The 24,923-nt window shown below is 43.6% G+C and overlaps 1 protein-coding gene and 1 non-coding gene across 4 annotated transcripts in view; one reads left to right on the forward strand and one right to left on the reverse strand.

Annotated features, from left to right (window-relative positions):
• The window catches only part of HHAT (hedgehog acyltransferase), a 315,476-nt gene that overhangs the window by 265,784 nt on the left and 24,769 nt on the right, over positions 1-24,923 (reverse strand). For all 3 annotated transcript variants that reach the window (XM_039230138.1, XM_039230136.1, XM_039230137.1), the window contains exon 3: positions 21,560-21,627. In XM_039230138.1, coding sequence (XP_039086069.1) covers positions 21,560-21,627 — 68 coding nt within the window. The remainder of the gene's footprint in view (positions 1-21,559; positions 21,628-24,923) is intronic.
• Positions 12,537-12,653, forward strand: LOC120230544. Its single transcript, XR_005528070.1, has one exon. It is a non-coding gene; the product is annotated as a U5 spliceosomal RNA (small nuclear RNA).

Here is a 24,923-nt window from a genome sequence, read left to right on the forward strand (position 1 = left end):
GTGCTGGTAAAATCTCATCCACAAAAATTGCAGTCTTTCATCATTAATTCCTTTTTAGAACATATCCATTTAAAGGAAATGAAAACATTTCTCTCGTGTCTATCCTTCTCCATTTAAAATATTTACCTAAAGAAAATAATCGGACAGAAAAGCTGAGCCAATGAATGGAACAAGACAGCCAATAACTAGTGGTTAACGATTGGGTAAGAAAAATGTTGACTTGCCTGCTTTTGTAAACAAAAACTTTACAGATGCCGAGTTCCATCACACATTTCAATGCAAATGTTTAAGCCTCATATTAAGAACAATTTTTTCATGTTCTGTTCCTTCTCCCATTTCCTTTCTTGACCTTGCAATTCTTAGCCAATTAAAACACCTTTCTTCAGGTCTCTCGGTGAGCCAGACACAAACTAGGGATCAATTTGAGCCAGACAGAACCACAGAGGAAGGGGAGACTGAACTCCAAGGAACAGTAATCTACATCCCATCTTCTAGATCCGTGCTTCTCAGACTTCAGTGTGTACACAAATCATCTACAGATCTTGCTAAGATGCAGATTCTGGCCCAGAGTCTCATCTCTGGGATGGGGCCTGGGATTCTCTCCTTCTAACAAGCTCCCAGGTGAAGAGATCTGCTGGCCCAGGGACCACATTTTGAGTAGCAAAGATCTACATCACATATTATGCCTCCTTCTATCTGAATGTTCATCACCCCAGAGGACCCTTAACAGCACAACCCACCCCATACAATTCCCAGGCAGGGACACACTAAAGCTAATATTGGCAAATAGAACAACCAACATCCTGCTCGCTACCGGAAACTCTGAGCACCTAGATTCAAGAGGTTTTAAACTTAGTAAGTTAACACGCACAGTTACTCATTCTGATGCTTTCAATCTGCAACCAGGCAAAACTGAGAAACCTAAAGCATAAGACAGTTCGAGGCATCTCTTAAATAGGGACTCCAACTTCCTGGTGAAACAGTTTTTCCTATTCTTCACAAAAGAAAGGGCCTGGGCCTGGTAATCTTAATTGCCTCTTTTCCCATCTAGAGAGCAGAGTTCTATCCTAGGCCCTGTGAGAAAACCTACAAGATCTCCTCCCCCTTGGGGAACTCACATCAACACCGACACTCCACAATCAAGACACTGAAAATCCACTGTAAAACAAGAGGTCACAGTGATGTAATTCAACCACATAGATTTGTGTAAGTAAGACTTTCCTTCTCATATAAATCACTAACATTCTGGGTATGTGTTTTCTAATAACCTGACAAAAAACCCTTCAACTTTTTTTTTTTTTTTTTAACTATGTTACAGATATATTCATTGGAGGTCAAAATAAATTATTTGCTCATAACAGGTAGAGGGAGAGCTGGATTTCAAACACAGACCTATTTGTTACCAAAGAGGAAGTCCTTTTCCAAGATGTTCCTACATGTGCTGACTCTACCTGAACTTCCCTGCCCGGCCCAGACAGACAAGCATGCACATATATGCACCCTAACTGACCAAATTGCCTCCAACCGAGAGGGGCCTCCTTAATGCCACCATAACCACAAAGACGGTGGCTCCAGCGTAAAGCCTTCTTCCCTCTTCCAGGCGGACCTCATTGTACCCTTTCTGTCATTCCCATCTCAATTCCAGCACCTTTATTATAGCATAACTGATCGGAGTGCTTTTTAATGTAGTTAATTCATGTATTTTCTCTCTAGGGAGAAAAAAATGACAAGTTCTTCAAAGTAAGAGCCCTGACTTAACCAACTTTGTATCAGGCATGCCCAACATTTGGCAAGCCTTAAAAATGGTGGGTGAGTGAAATCAGCCTAAGTTCTCATCACATTTCTGCTCCTGCATGAACCTGGGTAAGTCGTTTGGCTGCCTGGTTCTGAGCCTTCTGAGTGTAAAATGAAGAGCTGAACTAGCATGATGTCTAAGATTCCCTTTAGAGAGTAAAAAAACTTTTCCAGACTAAGAGAAAGAAACACTAGAAGAGTGCAAGTCACATGCCTACAGACTCAGACTGCTGACTGCGTGCTCACCATTCAGGAGATGGGTAGATCTCCCATCACCCTCCCACATGACCAATCCAGGCCTCCACACAGTCTGCCTGCTCTGTCCCACAAGCTCCACCAGCCACCAGCCTGCCTTATTCCCCTGATTGGTTAGAAAGTACTACAGTATGTTTACTATGTTGTACGATTCTGCCCATAGCAAGGTAAGTCAACCATCTTCAGAGATGCTACGTATCGTATGCCCCAGGTCCAAGAGCCAGTATGTGACAAAGCCTGATTTTAAGGCCTCAGTACTCGGCTTCAAGGGCCATATTTGTGGTAAACACCTATAACATAAAAAGAGTTAAGACAGTAAATAGTAAGTGCACAGCTCAGTGGCATGAAGTACATTTGCACAGTTAAACAACTGCAACCACCATCCATCTCCAGAATCCTCAGCTAGAATGTTCAACTACTTTGACTCAATAGAGTTAATCTGACATTCATTTCTTTGCTTCTCTGGAGCCCTAAAGGGAGGATGGATGGAGATTCCCATAGAATGATTAGTGCTGTGTAGGTTTTTGTGCTACGTATATACTTGTTAAGAATACATAAACAATTAACTATTTTAGTCTGATAGTCCCAGAAACACAGATTCGAGAGTTTTCAGGCTGTATATCCTGAAACAGATAGAGATACTCACAGGCCAAATCTGAGAGAATTGACATGCTCAAATCTCCCAAATCCAGTCAAAAGAAAGGCAGGCAAGAAGGTTCTAGAAACTGGACTCAAAAGAAGTGACTCCATGGTTAACAAAAGGGAAAACATGAACATTCAGAAAAGCTGCAAGATCTAAAATGCCAGGGGAGAGGGACCATCCTACCTTCTTCTCAAAATAAAATGTCAGCTCTATATGGTAGGTTCGCCCACTGGCTCAGTCAATACTCTTCCAACCCTTTTCTAGTATGACTTCCTATACATTAGTGGTCAGAAGGTCCAAAAAAAAAAAAAAAAAAACAAACAAAAACAAAAACCTACATTTCCCAGAATTCCCTGCAGCAAGCATGTCTACAAGTGCCCCAGCTTCTGATGAAGAAATATTTACACGACTCTGATAAGAACATAAAGACGTGCAGGCTATGAGGCTCTTCCAAAAGAATGTGGCAGAGACCCTTGTTTTTCTGTAGTAGCACCAGTGGACACTCCAGAGTCCAGTCAGTCCATCTGGAGGGTTGGCAGTTTTAGTTAGCACATCAGGCTAGGACCTTGCAGCAGGCACAGTTTTGCTCTGGAAATTGCTCCGGGAAGCTCCCTTCATGCCTGTCCCTGTGGTCTTTTTGACAATTCTGAAATTCCCTTAAATCCCTGCAATAAACTCCTTTCTGCTTAAGCCGACTAGACTGGATTCTGTTGTCTGCAATTGAACCTTGATCAACATACTTTGGAAGCAATGTTTCCGCTGACTGAAATCCAGCACTAGCTGTAGAACAGAACCCACTATGAAAATTTTCACTTTAAAGAAAACTTTTCTGGGGCGCCTGAGTGGCTTAGTCGGTTAAGCGTCCGACTTTCGCTTAGGTCATTATCTCGCGGTTCGTGGGTTCGAGCCCCGCGTCGGGCTCTGTGCTGATGGCCAGCTCAGAGCCTGGAGCCTGTTTCAGTCTGTGACTCCCTCTCTCTCTGACCCTCCCCTGCTCACGCTGTCTCTCTCCTAGAAATAAATAAAAAAAAAAAAAAAAAAGAAAACTTTTCTGAAATAAGTCTATTCACTGGAGGAAAATGAAATGGAGCAAAACAGCAGGCTAGTCAGTCCAAGGATGTTCTAGAACTGGATAATGAAGGTAGTGAGTGTTTCACATTCACAAGTGCATCTGTTTATAGATTTCAAAACCAAATAGAAAATGATCTACCTTACCTACCAGTCTGTATTTTTCATTACCTTACTTCCCCACCCCCCAGAGAAAACAGAGAGGTGAATATACTATTACTGTTTTCCTTACCTTCATATCCAGCATTTTACCAAAAAAAAAGAAATAGAACAGAAATGCTAGACAGTTTTGTGTATCTGTTTCCTAAATAGCATTATGTTCATATTATTGACCTCAAGGCCTGATTCCTAATCACACTGGGCAAAAGTTACCCCTGGACAGGGAAAACCTTTATAAGATACTTGAATCCAGAAATATCTCCCTGAACATTCAAAAGCAGCAAGCTCACCTTAATGGCCTATAAATTTCCAAAGGAGAAAGAAAGAAAAGATGACTAATACGTAGGAATACTGCGCAGAAGAAGCACTGCTCGCTGAATGAACTCAGGCTAATGATTCATTTAGCAATTATTGGAATAGCTTTCTCTTTCAACAGATGCTTTGCTACTTCTAAAATAATTTGAATGAAATTATTTTACTGCTCACAATTTCCAGAGACAACACTTCCCCCAACCAACATTTCCTCAAAGATTAAGTGTTTTCACTAACAATTTTTTTCTGAGAATAATAAAGTCTCTGCTTAAATGTCTTTACCAGCCTGCACAGGTAAAGCAGATGCTCACAGGATGGGGATCCGTCAACAGGGCTGGCATAAACTACAATGGTTCTAGTGTGTATCACTCCCAGTCTCTTAACTGATCTTCATGATCTAAAGCCTCACAATCCATCCAGGGCCTAACAGGGGCAGAGAGGTGTTCTGCAGAGAGAGAAAAAAAAAAAAAGCCTCTCAAGATGACAACTAAATCAAGAACATCTAAATTGTTTGAATCTCTTCAGCCCAACTGACAACCTGACCTCTGTAATATCCGCTGGCTACCCCTCCACCTACCTACTTCCTAGAAGTTGTTCAGAGTGTTCAAGACTTAGGCATACACTTGATCAAACATGTAGAGATTCTGTCTCCCTGCTGTATCTACTCTATATTTCTCCATTTCTTCCTGGAGCTAACCAAAGAGAATCAAATTTCCAAAAAGAAACCGTACATTCTAGTATGAGGTCAAAGGCTTTACAAAAACTATATTCTTTTCTCCACATCTCTCAAACTGAAAAAACACTATTTTCTACAAGGTATATGGAGATAGGAGTTGTAAATGAATAATAAGGCTGGTAAGTTAGGAATCATGACCAAAAAAGTAATAGAATAGGATGGCTAGACAGCAAATTATGTACATAAGGTTTCCCAGCTATAATCTCTGCTAATAAATCATGCATCCTAATAGCATCTCTTCTCCGGAATACCAAAAATACAAAGTGAGTCACAGTAATGTGGAAGGAAAAAATGGTCCCCTAACCTTTGAGGGCCTTGGCCCCTAACATGGCCCTCCCACTAGGAGAATTTGCTTTCTGCTTAGGAAGTCTGCACACATTCAAGAAAACTAGTTAATATACAACATCTCTGCAGTGGGCAAATACTAGCAAACTAGAACCCCCAAATGTCAAAAGTCTTCAGGGCAGAAGGCCAATTAGGAAAGATAGGAGTGATAGGGGCACCTGGGTGGCTCAGTGGGTCAAGTGTCCAGCTTCAGTTCAGGTCATAATCTCATGGCTTGTGGGTTAGAGCCCCACATCGGGCTCTGTGCTGACAGCTTGGAGCCTGGAGCCTGCTTCGGATTCTGGGTCTCCCTCACTCTCTGCCCTTGCCCCACTCATGCTGTCGGTCTCTCTCTCTCACTCTCAAAAATAAACATTTAAAAAAAAGATGAGTGATAAAACAGAAAAAAGAAAAACATTTTTGTCATCTATCCAGGGATACAGAAGGGGAAGTCTTTGTAACCCCAAATACCTTTTTTTCCCTTGAATTTTACACACTGCATGAAAGACCAGGAAAGGGGTAGAGTAGATGAAGGGTTCTCCCACACACCTTTTCTATCTGTCCCCTTTGTCCATTAGCTGCCCAAGCTCTCAAATAGACACCTCCCTGTGAAAGAGAAGTCACATATACTGGTCTCCGCCCCCAGTGCCTGGCACAGAGCTCCTAAAACCCTTGTAATTTGTTGTGATAAGAGCATTAGGAACATTTTTTGTTCTAATACTTGGTCTTTGACCCTAGTTCCTGACACAGGGCTCCTGATTCTCTTGGAATTCTCTGGGTCAGAGGAGCATCTTTTGTTGTAATAAGGTGACTCTTGGTGGGCTCCCAGATGAGGGCTGCTCACTGGAAAGACCAAGTCATGATTCTCAGCCCCACCCCCATTCTCTAGAGAGGACAGACAGGCTGGAAATCAGGTGAATGTTCATGCTTATGTGAGGAAGCCTCCATAAAAATCCCAAAAGTACCCAGAACTTTTGGCTGGGTGAACACATGGAGGTGCTGGGAGGGGGTGCTCCTGGAAAAGACAAGGAATCCCCACACCCCCTCCCCCTTCCACAGATCTTGCCTGTGTACGCCATCCATCTGGACATTCAGGTGTATCTTTTATCACACCCTTTGATAATAAACTCATATCTCCCTAACTCTCCCATTAAGGATAGCTACAACCCTGGATCTAATTATAAAACAAACAGAAGATGACTCTGAAAGATGAAAAGAAGAAAGCAGTCTGGCTAGGAAAGTCAGGATTTGAGAAAGGACATAAATAAAATAACTCATGAATAGGCTTCATAGAGCAGATGACAGAATCACTGAACCTAAAAGACAGGTCAACAGAAATTATACAATCTGAATAGAAAAATAGGCTGAGACAATAAACAGAGCCTCAGACCTGCAGAGATCTGTCGTACAATTATAAAAGATAGAACTTTCATGTCACTGGAATCCTAGAAGGAGAGAAAAAAAAAATAAAGCTGAAAAAAATTTTTAAAGGAATAATGGATACAAATTTCCCAAGTTTGGTAAAAGGCATAAACTTACAGATTCAAGATGCTGAGTGAACCCAAATCAAATTAAATATGCCAATTAAAAGAAAAGGTCAGAATGGGTTTCTTAGGAAATGATCCAAATCTATGCGGTCTATAAAAAGTTCACATTAGGGTTGCCTGGGTGGCTCAGTCTGTTGAGCATCCAACTCTTGATTTCGCCTTAGGTTGTGATCTCGCACTTCATGGGTTTGAGCCCTACATCTAGCTCTGCACTGACCCCACAGAGCCTGCTTGGGATTCTCTCCCCAGCTTCCCCTCCCCCTCCCCCCTCCCCACTCCCCCTCTCTCTCTGCCCCTCCCCTGCTCATGCTCTGGCTCTGTCAAACTGGGGGGAGGAAAAAAAAAAAAACTGTAAAAACTCACTTCAACTATAACAATACAGGCAGGCTGAAATAAAGGATAGAAAAATATACACCATACAAAAGAAAGCAGCACTCACTATATTAATATCAGGTCAAGACGACTTTCGTGAAAGAAAAGTCACCAGGCTCTAAAGGATCATTAAATAATGACAAAAGGGTAAACCCAAGAAGACGACACAACAACCCTAATGTGTCTGTACCAAATAACAAAGCCGTCAAATCCATGAAGAACTGACAGACAAGACAAGACAAACGCACTATTACAGCTGAAGATTTCAACACCCTTCTCTCTCAACAGTTCACAAAACTGATAGACCAAAAAACCAAAGATACAGGAAAACTTACAACCAACCAACAGGATTTAATGGACATTTACAGAACTTTCCATCCAACAGCATCAGAACACATATTCTTCAAGTATCCATGGAATATTCACTAAGATATACTATATCCTGGGCCATAATACAAATCAACAAATTTAAAAGAATTTCATCATACAGTGTATTCTCTGACCAAAATGAAATCAAACTAGAAATCAGTACCTGAAAGGTAACAGGAAAATCTCCAAACACCTAGAAATTAAGCAACATACTTCTACATAACCCATGAGTCAAGGAGGAAGTCTTGAGGGAAATAAAAAATAGATATTTTTAAATGAAAGTACAATTCATTAAAATATGTAGGATAAACTAATGCAGTGCTGGAAAAAATGTAACGCTACATATTTATATTAGAGTAAAAGTCTCAAAATTCTAAGCTACCACCTCAAGAAACTAAAAAATGAGCAAAACAATCTCAGAGAAAGCAGGAAGAAGGAAACAGATAAAAGCAGAAATCAATGAAACAGAAAAATAGATAAAAGTCAATGGAACAAAAGCTCGTTCTTTGTAAAAATCAAGTTCACAAATCTCCAGCAAATGAAGAATAAAAGAGAAGACAGCCTACATTACAGATACCAGGAATGAAACAGGTTATCACCAAGCTCCAAAGACACTGAGGCTAAGAAGGGATACTATGAACCACCTATGCGTACATTTGATGACTTAGATAAAGTGGAATAATTTCTTGAAAAGCACAAACTGCCAAAACTCACCCAATACAAAATATATCATTTCAACTACCAAAAAAATTAAATTCATACTTTAAAACTCCCTAAAGAGACATTTCTAGTCCCAAGTGGTTTCACTGAAGAATTTTATTACACATCTAAAGATGTTCTCTTTAAGAGAAGAGGGAAACACTAACTCATTTTGTAAGTCTCACAATAAACACATGAAATCTGAAGTTAAAAATACAAGACACTATATTAATTGCTCAAAATCCAATAGCACCAAGAGAGAAACTACGTGTGAATATAGACACAAAACTTCTAAACAGAATATTAACCAGTAAACTCCAGCAATGTATAAAAAAAATAAAAAATCACACACTACAACCAAGTGGGTTTATCCAGGGATAGATTTAATATTGAAAAAAAAAATATCAAAGTAACCCACCATATTAACATATTCTTAAAGAAAAAAATCCCATGATCATTTCAACTGACGCAGAAAAGCATAGCTGACAAAATTCAACACTCATTCATAAAAATTCTCAGAAAACTAGGAATAGAGAGTAACTTCCTCAACTTGATAAAGAAGATCTACGAAAATTATACAGAAACATCAAACTTATTGGTGAAGCCTGAATAGGTAAGAAAAAGACAAGGATGTAGACTCTCATTGCTCGTACTCAACACAGTATGGGAGCCCGGGCCAGTGCTAGTAAATGAATTCAGAAAAGTCATTAGAGGTAAGATTAAAATATAAAAGTCAATTATACATCTATATACTAGCAATTAACATATAGAAATTGAAATTAAAACTATAAGACCATTTGCAATTGCTCAAAATTTAGAACACTTAGGGGCACTGGCTCAGTTGGTAGAACATGCAACTCTTGATCTTGGGGTCAGGAGTTCAAGCCCCAAGTGTAGCATAGAGTTAAATTTAAGATTTAAAAAAAATGAGTGTTAAAAAATGAAATTTTATAGGTATCAGTCTAGGTATAAAGTATAGGTATCAATCTAACAGGTATAAAATTTGTATGCTAAAACTGTTTTATTCAAAACATGAATAAAAGAAATCAAAAGAGGTATATAGAAAGATGTGCCACCTTCAAGGGCTCAAAGATTCAACATAGTTAAAACTTAAGTTTTCCCAAAATGATATAACATTTTAACAGGATTCCTATCGAAATCTCAGAAAAATGTTTTGTAGATATAGAAAAGCTTATTCTAAGATGTATATGAAAAGGCAAAGAAACTAAATGAGCCAAAACAATCTTGAAAGAGAATATTAGATTTTACCTGATTTTAAGACTTACCAGTAATCTTAGAGAATGTGCCATTAGTGGAATGACAGATACACAGATCAGTGGAACAGAAGTGAGAACCCAGATATACAGTCATACTAGTCTGGCCAATTGATTTTTGACAAAGGTGTAAAAACAATTCAATGAGAAGAATGTTTTTTTCATTTAGTGGTGCTGTACCAACTGGACATCCGTAAGCAAAAAAATAATCATAAGCCTCTACCTAGGCCAATATAAAAATTAACTCGGGATGCTTGGCTGGCTCAGTCAGCAGAGCTTATGACTCTTGATCTCAGTGTTGTAATCCAAGCCCCACAGTGGGTATAGAGATTACTTAAGAATATTTTTAAATTTAACAGGCAACTGACAGAATGGGAAAAGATAGTTGCAAATGACATATCAGATAAAGGGCTAGTATCCAAAATCTACAAGGAACTCACCAAACTCCACACCCGAAAAACAAATAATCCAGTGAAGAAATGGGCAGAAGACATGAGCAGACACTTCTCCAAAGAGGACATCCAGATGGCCAAAAGACACATGAAACGATGTTCAGCATCCTTCATCAGGGAAATACTAATCAAAGCCACACTCATATACCACCTCACGGCAGTCAGAGTGGCGAAAATGAACAAATCAGGAGACTCTAGATGCTGGCGAGGATGTGGAGAAACGGGCACCCTCCTACACTGTTGGTGGGAATGTAAACTGGTGCAGCCCCTCTGGAAAACAGTATAGAGATTCCTCAATAAAATGAACAATAGAACTCCCCTATGACCCAGCAATAGCACTGCTAGAAATTTACCCAAGGGATACAGGAATGCTCATGCATAGGGGCACATGGACCCCAATGTTCATAGCAGCACTTTCAATCATAGCCAAAACATGGAAAGAGCCCAAGTGTCCATCAACTGACAAATGGATCACGAAAATGTGGTTCATTTATACAATGGAATACTACATGGCAATGAGAAAGAATGAAATCTGGCCCTGTGTAGCAACATGGATGGAACTCGAGGGTGTTATGCTGAGCAAAGTCAGTCAGGCAGAGGAGGACAGATACCGTATGTTTGCACATATAGGTTGATTAGGAGAAAGCTAACAGAGGACCATGAGGGAGAAGAAGGGGAAAAATAGTTGGGGAGAGGGAGGGAGGCAAACCATGAGAGACTCTTGAATGCTGAGAACAAACTGAGGGCAGATGGGGTAGAGGGGAGGGGGGGGGGTGATGGGCACGGAGGAGGGCACTTATGGGGGTGAGCACTGGGTGTTATATGGAAACCAACCTGACAAACTATAAAAGAAAAATAAACTAAAAAATACAGATTATAAAAAAATATTTAACTGAAAATGGATCATGGATTTAAATGTAAAATGCAAAAATATGAAACATTTGGGTAAAAAAAATAGGAAGTCTATGATCCATGCAAAGAGTTCTTAGAAATGACACCAAAAGCACAATCCACAAAAGGGGGGAAAAAAAATCACTAAACTGGACTTCTGTGAAAGACTCTAAGAGGATGAAAAGTCAAGCTACTGGACAGAAAACAGTATCTAGACTATATAAAGAACTCTCTAAATTCAGCAGTAAAAAATAAACAATACAGGTAGATAACTGGCAGAAGGCACAAATGGTATTTCACCAAAGAAATTATACAGATGACAAACAGGCACATGAAAAGATGTTCAACATCACTGTTAGGGAATGCAGATTAAACTGGGAGATACCACTGCACAGCTATCACACCAACTAATATTTAGTCTTAATAATCCTGGATGCCTGGCAAGTATGCAGAAAAACCAAGTATTTCAAGCACTGCTAGTGGGAATGTGAAATGGTAGAGCCATTCTGGAAAACAGCTTGGGCTGATCTTTATAAAAGTAAACATGTGGGGCGCCTGGGTGGCTCAGCCAGTTAAGCATCTGACTTTGGCTCAGGTCATGATCTCACAGTTCGTGGGTTTGAGCCCCACATTGGGCTCTGTGCTGACTGCCAGCTCAGAGCCTGGAGCCTGTTTCGGATTCTGTTTCCCTCTCTCTCTGTAACCTTCCCCTGCTCACACTGTCTCTCTCTCTCTCTCAGAAATAAAAAACATTTTAAAAAAAGACAAATATTTAAAAAATAAATAAAAAGTAAACATGTATCCTACAATCCAGCACTCAAGCTTCTGGATATTTATCCCTGAGAAATTAAAACATGTCCACACAAAAACCTGTACACAAATATGCACATGTATTCATAACAGCCAAAAACTGGAAACAACCAAATGCCCTTCCACAATAGAATGGTTCCACACTGTGTGCTCCATCTGCATCATGGACGAATACACCCTGCAATGAAAACCACGAACTACTGATACACACAACTTGATGGATCTCAAGGGCATTATGCTCAGTGGGGAAAGAAACAGTCTCAAAGGTTACATGCTATAGGATTCCATTTGTCTAACATTCTCAAAATGACAAAATTATGAGATGAAAGATGTAAGCGGGTTCCACACGTTAGGGTCAGGGAGAGCAGGACAAGTCTGACTAGAAAGCAGCAAGAGGGAGTTCTTTGTGGTTCTGTATCTTGCCTGTGTTGGTGGATAGGGGACAGCAAAGGAACGGAATGGAACCATACTCAAAGTCCCAATGTACAAAAGCGCTAAAACTGTAGTTTCTGTGATTTAACGAGGACGAGGTATAGAGGCAGATTTCCGCTTCGCCCCCTAATGGTGGCTCCAGAAGCAGCAGTGACTACAAAGTTTAAGACTCAAAGTGGATGACTCAGGCTTCTCATTTGCATTCCCATAGTACTCTTCATTGAGTATTTTCAAAGTTAAAAGACTTTCTTCCAACTCAACATTTATAACTATGAGAAGCGTACTTACACAATTTCTTGTACAAACTCTGGGTAAGGAGCAGCACTTATGGATAACGAGTCACCATCAGTGAACTAAGACTTGTGGTTAGTGGACTAGTAAGATGGACACCACAGAGCCATACTCTGGTTTCTCTTCAGATCGAATAAATCTTTCGCCTTTTACTAAAGATTTCCGTGGAGAGAAACAATTCTGAGTGCTTAACCAATTTTTTGAGGCCTTGCCCTGGGCAAGGCTATATTAGTTGTTGTAAGAAAAGACTGAGCTTCTAGGGGGGAAAAGGAATAAACAACTCTATGGTATGTTCCAAGTTTCCCTTTTTGGCTATTTCATAAGGAACTATTCCAAGTATCAGCAGAATGTTCCCAGGGATGAGACTTATAAACTAGCAGAGCTTTAGTTAGAAACATTGTTGCCTGGTACAAGTAGTTCACTATATGATTAGGGGTCAGTAGTTTACTAGGAATATTAAGAATATATATCTTTTAGGATGGCCCCCCAAGGCTAGAACCAAAGGCTTTGTATTCAGCTACAGGGTTGGAGGTTAAGAATATAAATCTTTTAGGACGGCCCCCCAAGGCTAGACCCAAAGGCTTTGTATTCAGCTACAGGGTTGGAGGTTAAGAATATAAATCTTTTAGGACGGCCCCCCAAGGCTAGACCCAAAGGCTTTGTATTCAGCTACAGGGTTGGAGAATTTCTGGTTGTCTGATACCAAATAGCTCAGAATCCCTTTCTATAGAATTTCGCAGTAGCACAAGCTCTCCTAAAGGATTTCATCGGCCCTGGGACTGATTTCTACTGCTTGCCTAATAAGTGTGTGATAGGTAGAATTTGGTCAGAGATTTGCTTTTCATGAAACCTGGGAGCAAAATGATGATGAAATAACCCTCACCACTGCTCCCCAGCACCACCTTTGCATCTTCTCCCACGGGCCCTACGATCTCACTCTTACCCTGCAGCTTCTCCTAACTTCTTTTTAACAGAGACTTATCAACTGTCATGTAATGATTTTAAAAGGCAAGAAACTTCTAAAGAATGCTGACAGGCACTACTTTTAGGGAACCACTGAGAGAAGGAAGCATTTCCCTTCCTCCCCACATTTCTCCCCCAAGATTCAGCTTCAGGCTGCAGCTCACACTGCCTAGGCGGGGAAGAACCTGCTGCTTTGCTCTGAATGTTGTTAGAGACCTTATACGGGACATGTTGTGAGCAGTGAGGAACAAGGGAGCTGGCATGTGAAGGGCACTAATCGGAAATCCAGTCCCAGATGGCTGCAATTCAAATAATATCCAGTATCAGTATCTAAAGCCTCACATGAGAATATTAGCATAAGCAATGTTAGAAATAATTTATAAACGAAAGAAGTGGTGTTCAATATCTGTGTTGGGTTAAGAGATTTTCTCAAGGATGAGGCACCAGTCGCTCAGCCAGTGGTCCCCTCTTCAGAGTAGTTGGATAGGAAGTTCAACCCCGGGGGAAAAAAAAAAAAAAAAAAGCAATAGTGAGCATGAACAGGGGAGGCAGAGAGAGAGAGAGAGAGAGAGAGAAGGACAGAGAATCCCAAGCAGGCTCTGCACTATCAGCACAAAGCCCCATGTGGGGCTCAAACTCATGAACCCAGAGTGACCTGAGCCAAAGTCAAGAGTTGGATGCTTAACCGACTGAGCCACCCAGGCATCCTTGGAGGAATACTATTGACCCATCATTTAAAATGCCCTGTGAATTAAATCATTCTTTCTTCAAATATTAAAAAAAAAAAAAAAAAAAAACAACAACAACAGAAAACCAGCACCCAAAGCTTCAGGGAAAATGGTCCTAAGTCTAGCCCGCCTTTGGTTCTGTGTCCCTTCACTTCCTAAAAGACTATCCCCTGATCAGACTCACAGGGCATCTGCTCCCAACCACAGAGAAGGGCTGCCTCAGCCTCGGATGAATCCTTCCTGCAAGGTGCCCGTTGCAGCACCTAAAGTCAGAGAACAGAGGCTTCTCAAGCTTTCAGGAACAAGTTTAATGGCAAGTTTGGCACCTGCCTACTAATAAATGTTGCACACACAGCACAATTCAGATCCCGACTCTTTCCCTAAAACGTTACTACTTGGCAGCAAAGTTGAGGGCCACGAAGACATTTCACTGCTACCCACCTCCACCTGCCGGAAGTCACCAAGTAAAACTGAAGAATCTGACTTTTGTTGAAGCATCAGGCAGGCTTGGGTAAGTTCAAAACATGGCCTTCCGGAGACAGCCTCAGCTCAAATCTGCCTCTTCCAGGGAGCCTTCCCTGGCCATTCCACAATTAGAAATTCTCCCAGTAATTTTTGGCTGTACTTGCAAGAGACACTCACGCACCTGGAAACACTGTGTTACATGTAATGCGAGGGCCAAATTTCAGGCAAGACACACAGATAGGGCCAGGTGTCCTGGCTGTGGATTACTGGGATCTGTTCCGTTTGACTGACGCTTCTCCCCTTTGTTAAACACATACAGCATCATCCCTGTTAAAGCTGTCTGTCAGCCTGGCATTCTCAGACCCGGTATAAGCAACCTGAGGAAAGAAACCACACCTGTCACTTCTCTTAGCTTCCGGCACCTATCGCACCCCGGGCCCCAAAGCAGTCGGTAAGTAAACAGTCACGTGTAAACTGACTGGTTTGTGGCCAAGAAATTTCTCATGCAAAACCTGTATCCCCACTGCAAGATCTAAGTATTCATGGGAAACACCCCATTTCTATTCACCTCCTCTTCTCTCTCACTCACATACACACACACACACACACACACACACACACACACACTTTTTGCAGAGCTAAACTCTTGGTCCTAACTTCACCTTATTTCCCCTGGCTTCTTCAAGTGCCTTTATAATGCAACAGTATTTTCTATGAACTAGTGGATAGGAGAGAGGAGGACAAAGCAGGGGACGTGGAGGCTAAGAGTTAGTGAGCAAACATGAGGTGTATCCATCTGCACTGCAGATCCTATTTTGACGTAAGGCAGGGAGTGACACTCGTTTCTAGCCTCCCCAGGAAATCACTACCACCTCTTTTTTGTCTTGCTACAAATCTGCCACACATCAAGAACGAAATCCAGCTGCGATGAAGCCAAGTAAGAGTATACTGACAACATAAAGAACTCCTGCTCTTTACCTAACAAAAGGGAATCAAGCCCAACGTGTGCTCACGAACCTTCCTTCCAACACTGGCCTGCGGGTTTCCTGGCCCTACCACGAGGACATCCTTCAGCCCACACGCTCTTTGCCCGGGGGGCGGGGGTGGGGGGGGCTGGCAGAGAGCAGAAGCATCTATCTGCTGTGCAGCCCCTCTGTAAAGGGGCAAAGCTGCATGAAATCCAATTTTCTGTTAATAAGGACAGGCTTCAAGTTCTCACACACAGCCGAACTGCTTATTAATCTGCTCCCATCAGATGGAAGGAGGCAGAGATACATACTAAGAACACTGACATCATCTTTGAGAGTCTATGGCTTAACGAAAACGAGGTAAAACCTAAACTCTCTAAACCTGCCAGAATTTAGACACATGAAACAAAGCCAAATGTGGCCGAGGACCCATGTTCCTTTACGGTAAGCCCCCAACAAGATAGGCATGTTCACCACGATCCAAGGAACACTCCTGGACCCTCGGGCAGGGAGAGGCAGAGATGAAAGATCCCCTTACATCTACAACAGATAACAGTTAGATAACACAGGTTCAGGAAGGAGTCCTGGGAATGGAAGTCACAGGAGAGAGAATTCAATGCCAGGTGGAGGTTGGAGCAAGGAGAGAGGAGTCAGGGATGGTTCCCTCCAGGCTGTTACCCCAGCAGAGGGGAAGTGCACACCTGTCCGCAGGAAGTGTTGTGTGTAGGAAACACCAAAGAATCTTCAGGAAATGGCACACAAACCTGTTACTTAGCAGCAAAGGGTGACCCCAAGGATCTGATGTGCTGAAACCAGGGAGGGTCAGTGGACAATGGGCCTGAAGGTCAGCTACGGATTCAGTACTTCATACTGTAAGAAACGGGGAGCCATGAATGGGTTCTGAGTAACATTAGGAGATACACATCCCAGACAGGAGCTCCAGGGATACACAAATCTTGGGGTTGCGGGGGTAGGAGGTAAAGTCAGGTGCAGGGTGGGTAAAACAGGAAAATCACAAGGTTCCTCAAAGAGGCCACAGAAGACCTAAATCCCTTCAGTGACTGTCCACTGCCTTCTGAATAAAGTCCAGACTCTACACATGGTGTCTGTGGCTTTCATTGTCAGCCTCTCTCTTATGCCATCCTGCCTACACCCAGCCCCCCAGCCAAGCTGAATGACTCTCGCTCTCTCATCCAAGTCCAAGTACATGCTACGCCTTCACCCACCTTCCCCACTGGCTCCCAGCATCCCAGCTAGAACTGCCGTGAGTCCAGGACATATGCATGCCCCATGGAGAGTCGCGTCACATGCCTCACCACCACACTGTCACCTTGCCCCAAATCTGGACTCCAGTCAGGAGACTGAGCCCGGAATGTCCTGGCCTCCCCACACCCAGCACCATCCCTCGGAAGCCTCTTACAGAGTTGACATGCGAGGAATGTTTGTTAAGTGAATCAAAACAGAGCACGCACGCGTGAGTGTGTGTGTGTGTTAAGGATAAAATAAAGAGGAATTAAAAATTAAGCTGAACCTGACCATCTGTATAGGCAAAAACTTGAGTAGCTAAACACGGGGTCTCTATTTTTTTTTATTTTATTTTTTTTTATTTTTTTTTTTAATGTTTTATTTATTTCTAGGAGAGAGAGAGACAGCGTGAGCAGGGGAGGGTCAGAGAGAGAGAGAGTCACAGACTGAAACAGGCTCCAGGCTGAGCTGGCAGTCAGCACAGAGCCCGACGCGGGGCCCGAACCCACGAACAGCGAGATCATGACCCAAGCGAAAGTCAGACGCTTAACCGACTAAGCCACCCAGGCGCCCCTGGGGGTCTCTACTTTAGAACAGAACCTTGTTTCTCTTCACCAAGACTTAACTGATTAAGTTTCCCTTCTCCGACTGTGTCTTTTCTTCCTAACGGTTATGACAGGCACTGAAAATCCCTCTGACTCCTTTTCCGAAAGAACTCCTTATCTACAAGGATACCCCAGGTTCAGAACCTGCTTCAGGAAGGAGCGTCCTCAGGAGAGGAAGAGGAATTGATCACATGTAAAATTTTTCGTATTAACGTTAGGCTATTGAGCACTCTCTTTGGTAACAGTCCCCTTCTGGATTTAAATGCTTCTCTGCAGAACATTACCTGCTTGCCAGAGAAGGAGAATCAACAAATCTCAACTCTGAAACAAGGACATTTTCCAAGGAAGGAAAACAGTAACAAACCCAACAACACATACTGGGCATACATTCTGCACCAGGCACACACACGCTGGGCATTTTCTGTCCAGCATCTGTCCCCACAATCTCCCCTTTCCATGTTCCAGGTAATAAAATTAAGGCTCAGAGCAAGTCAAGGATTTTCCAAAATGCTGTAAACTGCATTGTGAGCTCAAGTCCGACCAACTCCAAACCTGTGCTCTTTCCATCATGCTACCAGAACCAGGAATGATAACAGGGGGAAAATTCAGGAGAGTATAGTCTGACATAGAGCTTCATTTCTATCAGTTGGATTCAGACCCTGCCCAGAAGCAGGTTTCCTATATCAGGCAAGGAACACAGACATGAAAGTTTCCTTTGTCTCTTGGGACCACCAGTAGGAAACCCAGCACGAAGACAAGAGGACCAACAAACACCATGACAGAGAATGGCCAGGACTGGAAAGGCACCGAGCGGGACCCATCCCTGCCCACCCATGGGCTCCCAGCGCACAACTGCTCCAGGAAGCCACTGGCGCCTGCAGGAAGGGGCGCTTCTAAGCCCAGAAAAGCAGACACTGCAAAGGATGCAAACGTCTCAGCATATGGGACAGCTGCTCCCATCACATCCGGTGTCTCAGCAAGTGTGATCAGCTGTATACCAGGCCCCACGGCACTCCGGATTTGGGCTCTAATCCTCCAAACTCTAATATCAGCACAAATTGGAGGATCGTGGTCAGGCCCAGATCCCCTTCACAATCCTAAACAGAGCTCCACCTGGAGTCCGCATCTCCCCAGGGCCTCCTTCCCCTCTCCAGTCATGGCAAGCCCCTCTGGGACAGCATCTCCGCTACTGATGACCATCCCAAATCCTACCATTCTGTGGAGCTCAGCTGGGCGGCAGCTTCCTCCTCCCCAAAGCTGTTTCTGATCACCTGGGCCACTGCGGTCGCTCGTGCTTGGACTATACACACGGGCCCACTTAGCATTTACGTGCAGGTCTATCCAGATGCATTTGGTTTTGATGCACTTACTCCAATGTCACAACCTGGCACCTGGCATGGTTAAATTCAACAGAACACTCACCCCTTCTATTCCAGGCACTGAAGAAACAAGAAGGATTAAATCCCAGCCCTGCCTTTGTGGCACTCACAGTTTAGTGAAGGATGAATCATATAAGATACAACTGTCCAAACATACTTATCGTTATAGGGCACAAGAGACAATCCAGAGCATTCTAGCACATCACCCTACCCATTTGCTTCAGATCATTCAGCTCAATCTGTGGTCGTTACATCTGCCTGTTTACTTACCGTCGATCTGTCCCCACTAAGAGACAGTGGGACAGGAACCTCATCTGTCTGGTTCACTACTGTGTCCCCAACACACTCAATTCAGACTTGGGCACAGAAATACACTCGTTAAAAGTAGTATGTGTGGCAGTAAAGTGTCAGGAATGATGAGCACGAGGCCCAAGTTAGAGGTCCAGGCACTGCTGCTATGACAGGGAGACAACTGACCTCGGGTGTGAAGAGTAAGGACCAGACAGGGAAAGGGGGAGACCCGGAAGAAGAAACAAGGTAAGCAAAAGAAAGGGCAAATCAGAAATAACAAAGGCAGTGAGGGGAGAGCCCCTATTGCCGCAGAGCAGACCCATTACTCTCAAAGACAATGTCAATGCCTGGCGGCGTTTGTGACGGTCAGGACTTGGGTCAGCGGTTACTGCTGCCAAACAGAGAGGTTGCTAAACACCCTGCAATGTACAGAACGGCTCCCCCACAACAAAGAATTATCTGGTCTAAAATGTCAGTAGTGCTGAGTTTAGTAACCCGAACATTGAAGGGAAGGAGTGGTCAGAGAACATGAAAGCTTTTTTCTCAAGTTCACAATTCCTATGCTCACCAAATAGTTCCTTTGGATTAGAATTAGGAGCAATGTAGAATTTTCTTACCACCTCCTGGAACCTCAAAGAAAGGCGATGTTCAGCAAGGCGTGTCCAGAACCTATCAGGCCTCCATACTGGCTGAAGTAAGACTTTCAGCAGATATCCGTGAACTCGCTCGCACTACATTTGGCCTCTGGGTCTGTTGTATGATCTTCACCAAGGACACGATATAAATTTCCCTCATCTGTTGATTATCCACCAGGACAGTTCGTTTTCCCTCTAAATTCTAAGGCTCCAGACCACCCACATCCCATTTGCCAGGGAGGAGACCCAGAAAGAGGAGGACAAGAGGTGCTCAATAGCGCCAGACAAATGGATGGATGGGAAGACAAACAGAGGGATGGACACATTTTTCCGAGTGGAGAAAGACAGAGCCCATGGAGCTCCAAGGACGTGTATCTGTGCCTTGTGCGCTTTTCCAAGAAGGCAGGGCTGTGCTAAAAGTTGACACCCCAGGCCTCCCCATGCCCTTGTTATGCGTGGCGGGGGCAGGGGGTCGGTCACGGAGAAAGCTCAGCAAAGGTCATCGCCCCAGGACTCTATGGCCTTGGCAGGGAGTCAAGCAGCTGGACTTGAAGGAGTGGCAAGGGGAGCTGGGAAGTCAGCAAAGACAAAGACCCTTTGTCTGGAAGTGGCACACGCAGCAGGGCTGAGCCAGCAGGGCTGAGCCTGCCCTTGACAATGAAATCTGCCGTGGCTCCAGAACGTGCTGGGGCCTGACCCTCTGCTCGCTGCTCACAGGGCCTCACAATCACTTCTCAAGAGTTCAAAGTCTCTTAGTCTACAATGGGTCTGTTTATTTTTGCCCCTGGCAAACAATTCACTATTTCTGAAATGCCTGAATTGTAACTCTAAGGGGTAAGAAGAAAAAAAAAAAAAAAGCACGCGCACACCATTTTTTTCTGTTATAAAAGATCAGATAGTGGAAATATTTCTAGAGTAGATCTTAAACACTCACAAAAGCAATCTCCTGCTACATCTCAAACTCCACCAGGACAAAAAAGTTTCCCAGACTTCTTTCTCTCTGAAGTGAGCACACACCATCCACCTTACAGTCTTAACTAATATCCTAAAAGGCCTTTTGAGAGAGAGAGAGAGAGAGAGAGAGAGAACGAACATGAGTGAGCATGTGCAGAGGGAAAGAGAAATCTTAAGCTGGCTCCACGCAGACCCCAATATGGGGCTCTATCTTGCAACTGTCAGAACTTGACCTGAGCTGAAATCAAGAGTCAGACCCTTAACAGACTGAGCCACTCAGACACCCTTAAAGGGGCTTATTTCAATCAGAAACATTTATAACTGGATGCAACACATGAAAACTCAATTTACATCCAATTTCATGGAAACTTCTGGTGAGCAGAACAACAAAAGCCAGGAATGGTGCCGCACGCAAGGCAGGACATTCTTCCCAGTCCCAGAAAAACACAGGCCTTCCATCTAACAGTGGCTCCGTATAGAGCCAGAGCTGGAAAGAAGGGACAGATTGACCCTAGAAAATTAAAATGGAAATTGAAGTAAATTGCTACAATTTTAAGCAAGACCTGCAACTCTCACGGTAGAAAACTATCAGCACAGGCAGGGCCCGGGTTGGAAACAAATGGTCTTCCAAAAGCTCATTTGTAAGTTGGGTGTTAAGAACTTGGAATACATTATTTTATGTCCCAAGCCAACCCACAAATGCTGACGGAACTTCAAATACAACTGGCACACCACACACGGCAAAAAAGTGAAAAAGCAATGCTTTTATATCATTTTAAAAATCAAAATTCTTTGAAAAACAAAGACACAGCTCATCACCAGCCAAATACAAAAGTAATGCAAAATACTGAAACCATGTTTGAAGATTCAGAAGCTTTATTATTTACCCACTAAGTACCTTCTTTAATCCTCCAAATAAAGTGCCAGCCTCCAGGTCAAACTGTCGGTCCAGTTCTTCTTCATGTTCTGACAAGAAAAACAGGGTTTCATTAGTCACAAATCTAAGTAAAACTAGGCTGGTTTAACAGGAGACGCACGAAGAGAAACTGGACTGTGTCCCGGAAAAGCTGCCGGTGGACTGAGCTACAGGCATGGAAACAGGTCACACGCCTTGACCTGCCACTCCAGCTCTGTGACCTAAGTTCCTGGATATACGCAGTGGGGCTGACAGAAGGTCCCCTTTGACTTGTAACAAGTGTCACAAATAGAGAGGGATCAAGGGAGAATAAACACTTCCAGCACCCGGAAGCAAGGGAGGAATTAGCACAATGCCTCACTTGGACAGGTGGTGAAAAATTATTTTAGATCACACCACAAAATGGTCACAGCTCCATGATATGTACATAACACTAACAAGATTATAAAATGGAATCCTACAATGGTAATAAGTGTAAGCATATAATTGATTTAAAACAAAAAGTGTAACAAAATATTCATTCAAACACTTCTTAAGGGGGTAAAATGGCCAGGCCCACATCTGATATACCAGAAATGAACAAAATAAGACTGGCATGGCCTTTGCCCTCCTGGGGTTCATGGTACCCCCAGGGAAGAGAGACGAACCAATAATAGTAAATTACAATAGTGCTGATGAATACCATGTAAGGAAGTAAGGAATGTTACGGTCTCTGCGTGATGTCCAGCAGGAAGCCCAGTGGGTATGAATGGAGCTCAAGAGTACCCTAAGTTGGAGATGAAGACTGAGGAGTCCTCAGCAGAAGGGTGATGAAGCCACCAGAATGGCTGAGATCGCTCCAAAAGGCACAGAGTGCATGGACAAGGGAAAACCAATGATTATCAGACTACATCCTACAAAACCCACCGAAGAACCAAAGAGGAACTACACAGAAAGATTACAGGAAAACCAGGGGAGTATGTAGTCATTAAAAAGTAATCACAAGGGCCGCCTGGGTGGCTTAGTCGGTTGGGCGTCTGACTTCGGCTCGGGTCATGATCTCACGGTTGCTGGGTTCGAGCCCCGCGTCGGGCTCTGTGCTGACAGCTAGTTCAGAGCCTGGAGCCTGTTTCAGATTCTGTGTCTCCCTCACTCTCTGGCCCTACCCTGCTCACGCAGTTTCTCTCTCTCAGAAATAAATAAAACATTAAAAAAAAGTAATCACAAAATGATGTTCATTCCAGGGGCAGCTTCACACACACTAGAGGCAAAGAGCAGCCCGACCCTCCGGCCACAGGCAACACTGCCTCTAGGAACAGAATAAGGAAGGTGATAAGCACTGGCCCAAGATGCCTGCCACGTGGCACAAATACCTTCACACTGCATGGTCCAAGCGGCGCTAGGGGAATGTGGGGTTGCAGCAGGGCTCTGGTCCTTTCTGTTACAGTCAAGGTGCGTGTGTGCGCGTATGTGCGCTGAACTGTGCACGGACTCCAGTCCCAGGAAGAGCCCACAAACAGCGTGTTACTGCAATCCAACAAGTAAGTAATAGGAACCTCCTAAAACTCATTAACACAGAAAGGGTAGAAAACCTCTCAGCCTCTGGCCTCTTCTGTTTTGGCTTCACTTACATACAAAGAGAAACCTCCAGAAACATCAGAATTGTACAGAATTGAAACAAAGTAGAACCCCGCTTTCTTCCCTCCCCCCCCACCCCCCTTTCAGGAGTACATGCAGAAGCAGTGAAAAATTTACAGGCTAAAGCACGAGACTTACTGAAACTGGAACAGAGCTCCCTCTAGTGGGGAAAAAGGAATCCTACACAGGTAGGAGAAAAAGGAAATCCTGTCCCGCAGACCAACTGAAATAGGAGACATCTTAAAAAATATAAGATGAGGGGCGCCTGGGTGGCTCAGTCGGCTAATTGTCCGACTTCGGCTCAGGTCATGATCTCACGGTTTGTGGGTTCGAGCCCCGCGTCACCTGGAGCCTGCTTCAGATTCTGTATCTCCCTCTCTCTCTCTGACCCTACCTCATGCGCGCTCTCTCTCTCTCTCTCTCTCAGGAAGAAATAAAACATTAAAATTTAAAAAATATATATATAAGATGAAATTAATTTTGGTATATTTATCTCAACATGGAATCAGTACTAAACAATTATGAATGAGTCATTTTACATTCCTTTTTCTTACTAATTCCTCCAAGTCCAATACATGTGTTACCCTTACAGCACATCTCAATTTGAAATGGTCACATTTTGAGTGCTCGTATGGCTAATGGCTACAGTATTGGACAGCACAGCTCTCCACCAAAAATCCTCTCAAGTTTAGAGAATTTCTACAATTCACCCTCATCTGATTTCTCGACACAAACTAAAGAAAGCCCTATACATTCGCAACCCCTTTGGAGATCACTGCCTCCAGATGGTCTTTTTTTTTCTTCTAGGAGAGAGAGAGAGACAGCATGAGCAGGGGAGGGCCAGAGAGAGAGGGAGACACAGACTCCAAAATAGGCTCCAGGCTCTGAGCTTGCAGTCAGCACAGAGCCCGACGCGGGGCTCGAACCCACGAACCACGAGATCATGACCTAAGCGAAAGTCGGATGCTCAACCGACTAAGCCACCCAGGCGCCCCCCTCCAGACAGTCTTAAGCTAGTTGACAACGCCCTGCTACAGAACTTGGTTGATAGAGGCGAATGGCAGCTGGGAACATGGTAGCGGGAAATCCTTCCAGAAGAGCTTCAGCCCTCGGAACCTCTCCGAGGAGACTCTCCAGATAGGGTTCCCGTATTCCCATCCTTGAGGCAAGAGAGTTCTTCCTACGCCACACACACTCAAGCCAAAGGACCCTGCAAATGGAGAGAAGCCTTCTCTGCCTGAGCAATGCCCTCCGCACCACACAGGCCTGACTGTCGGGCAGAGCCAGCTCTTTCTTCAAGGTGCCCTGGTTCTATTTCCCAAAATTCCGCGCTCCGCAAAACCGCCTCAGAGCATAGAAATGAAGCAATTTCTGCTGATGAGCCCTCATTACTAAATCAGCTGTTGCTTCTCCCCACTCCAGCCACCAGTCAACAAGAGGCTACATCAAAGCCCCATTCTACCTACTGCGTGAGAGGATTTGCATTTTAATCGATGCCAATGAGCTGTGGTGGTAAACCGTTTACTTTAAAGCACTAACCTACCCCTTTTACCCCCAACGTTTTGATAGGAACCCATTTCTGGGGTGGGGCAGGGATAATTAGAGGGCAATAATCAGGAAGAGGGGGAAACACACACACCCTCTTCTGACAGCAGCCACTGCAGGGCCCAGCACACCCAATCATGGCCTAACAGGTCCTGCTGTTTCCATGCATGTGAAAAATTCCAAT

The sequence above is a fragment of the Hyaena hyaena genome, unplaced genomic scaffold, assembly GCF_003009895.1.
Source record: "Hyaena hyaena isolate Hyena2069 unplaced genomic scaffold, ASM300989v1 scaffold_43, whole genome shotgun sequence".
Classification (NCBI taxonomy): Eukaryota; Metazoa; Chordata; class Mammalia; order Carnivora; family Hyaenidae; genus Hyaena; species Hyaena hyaena.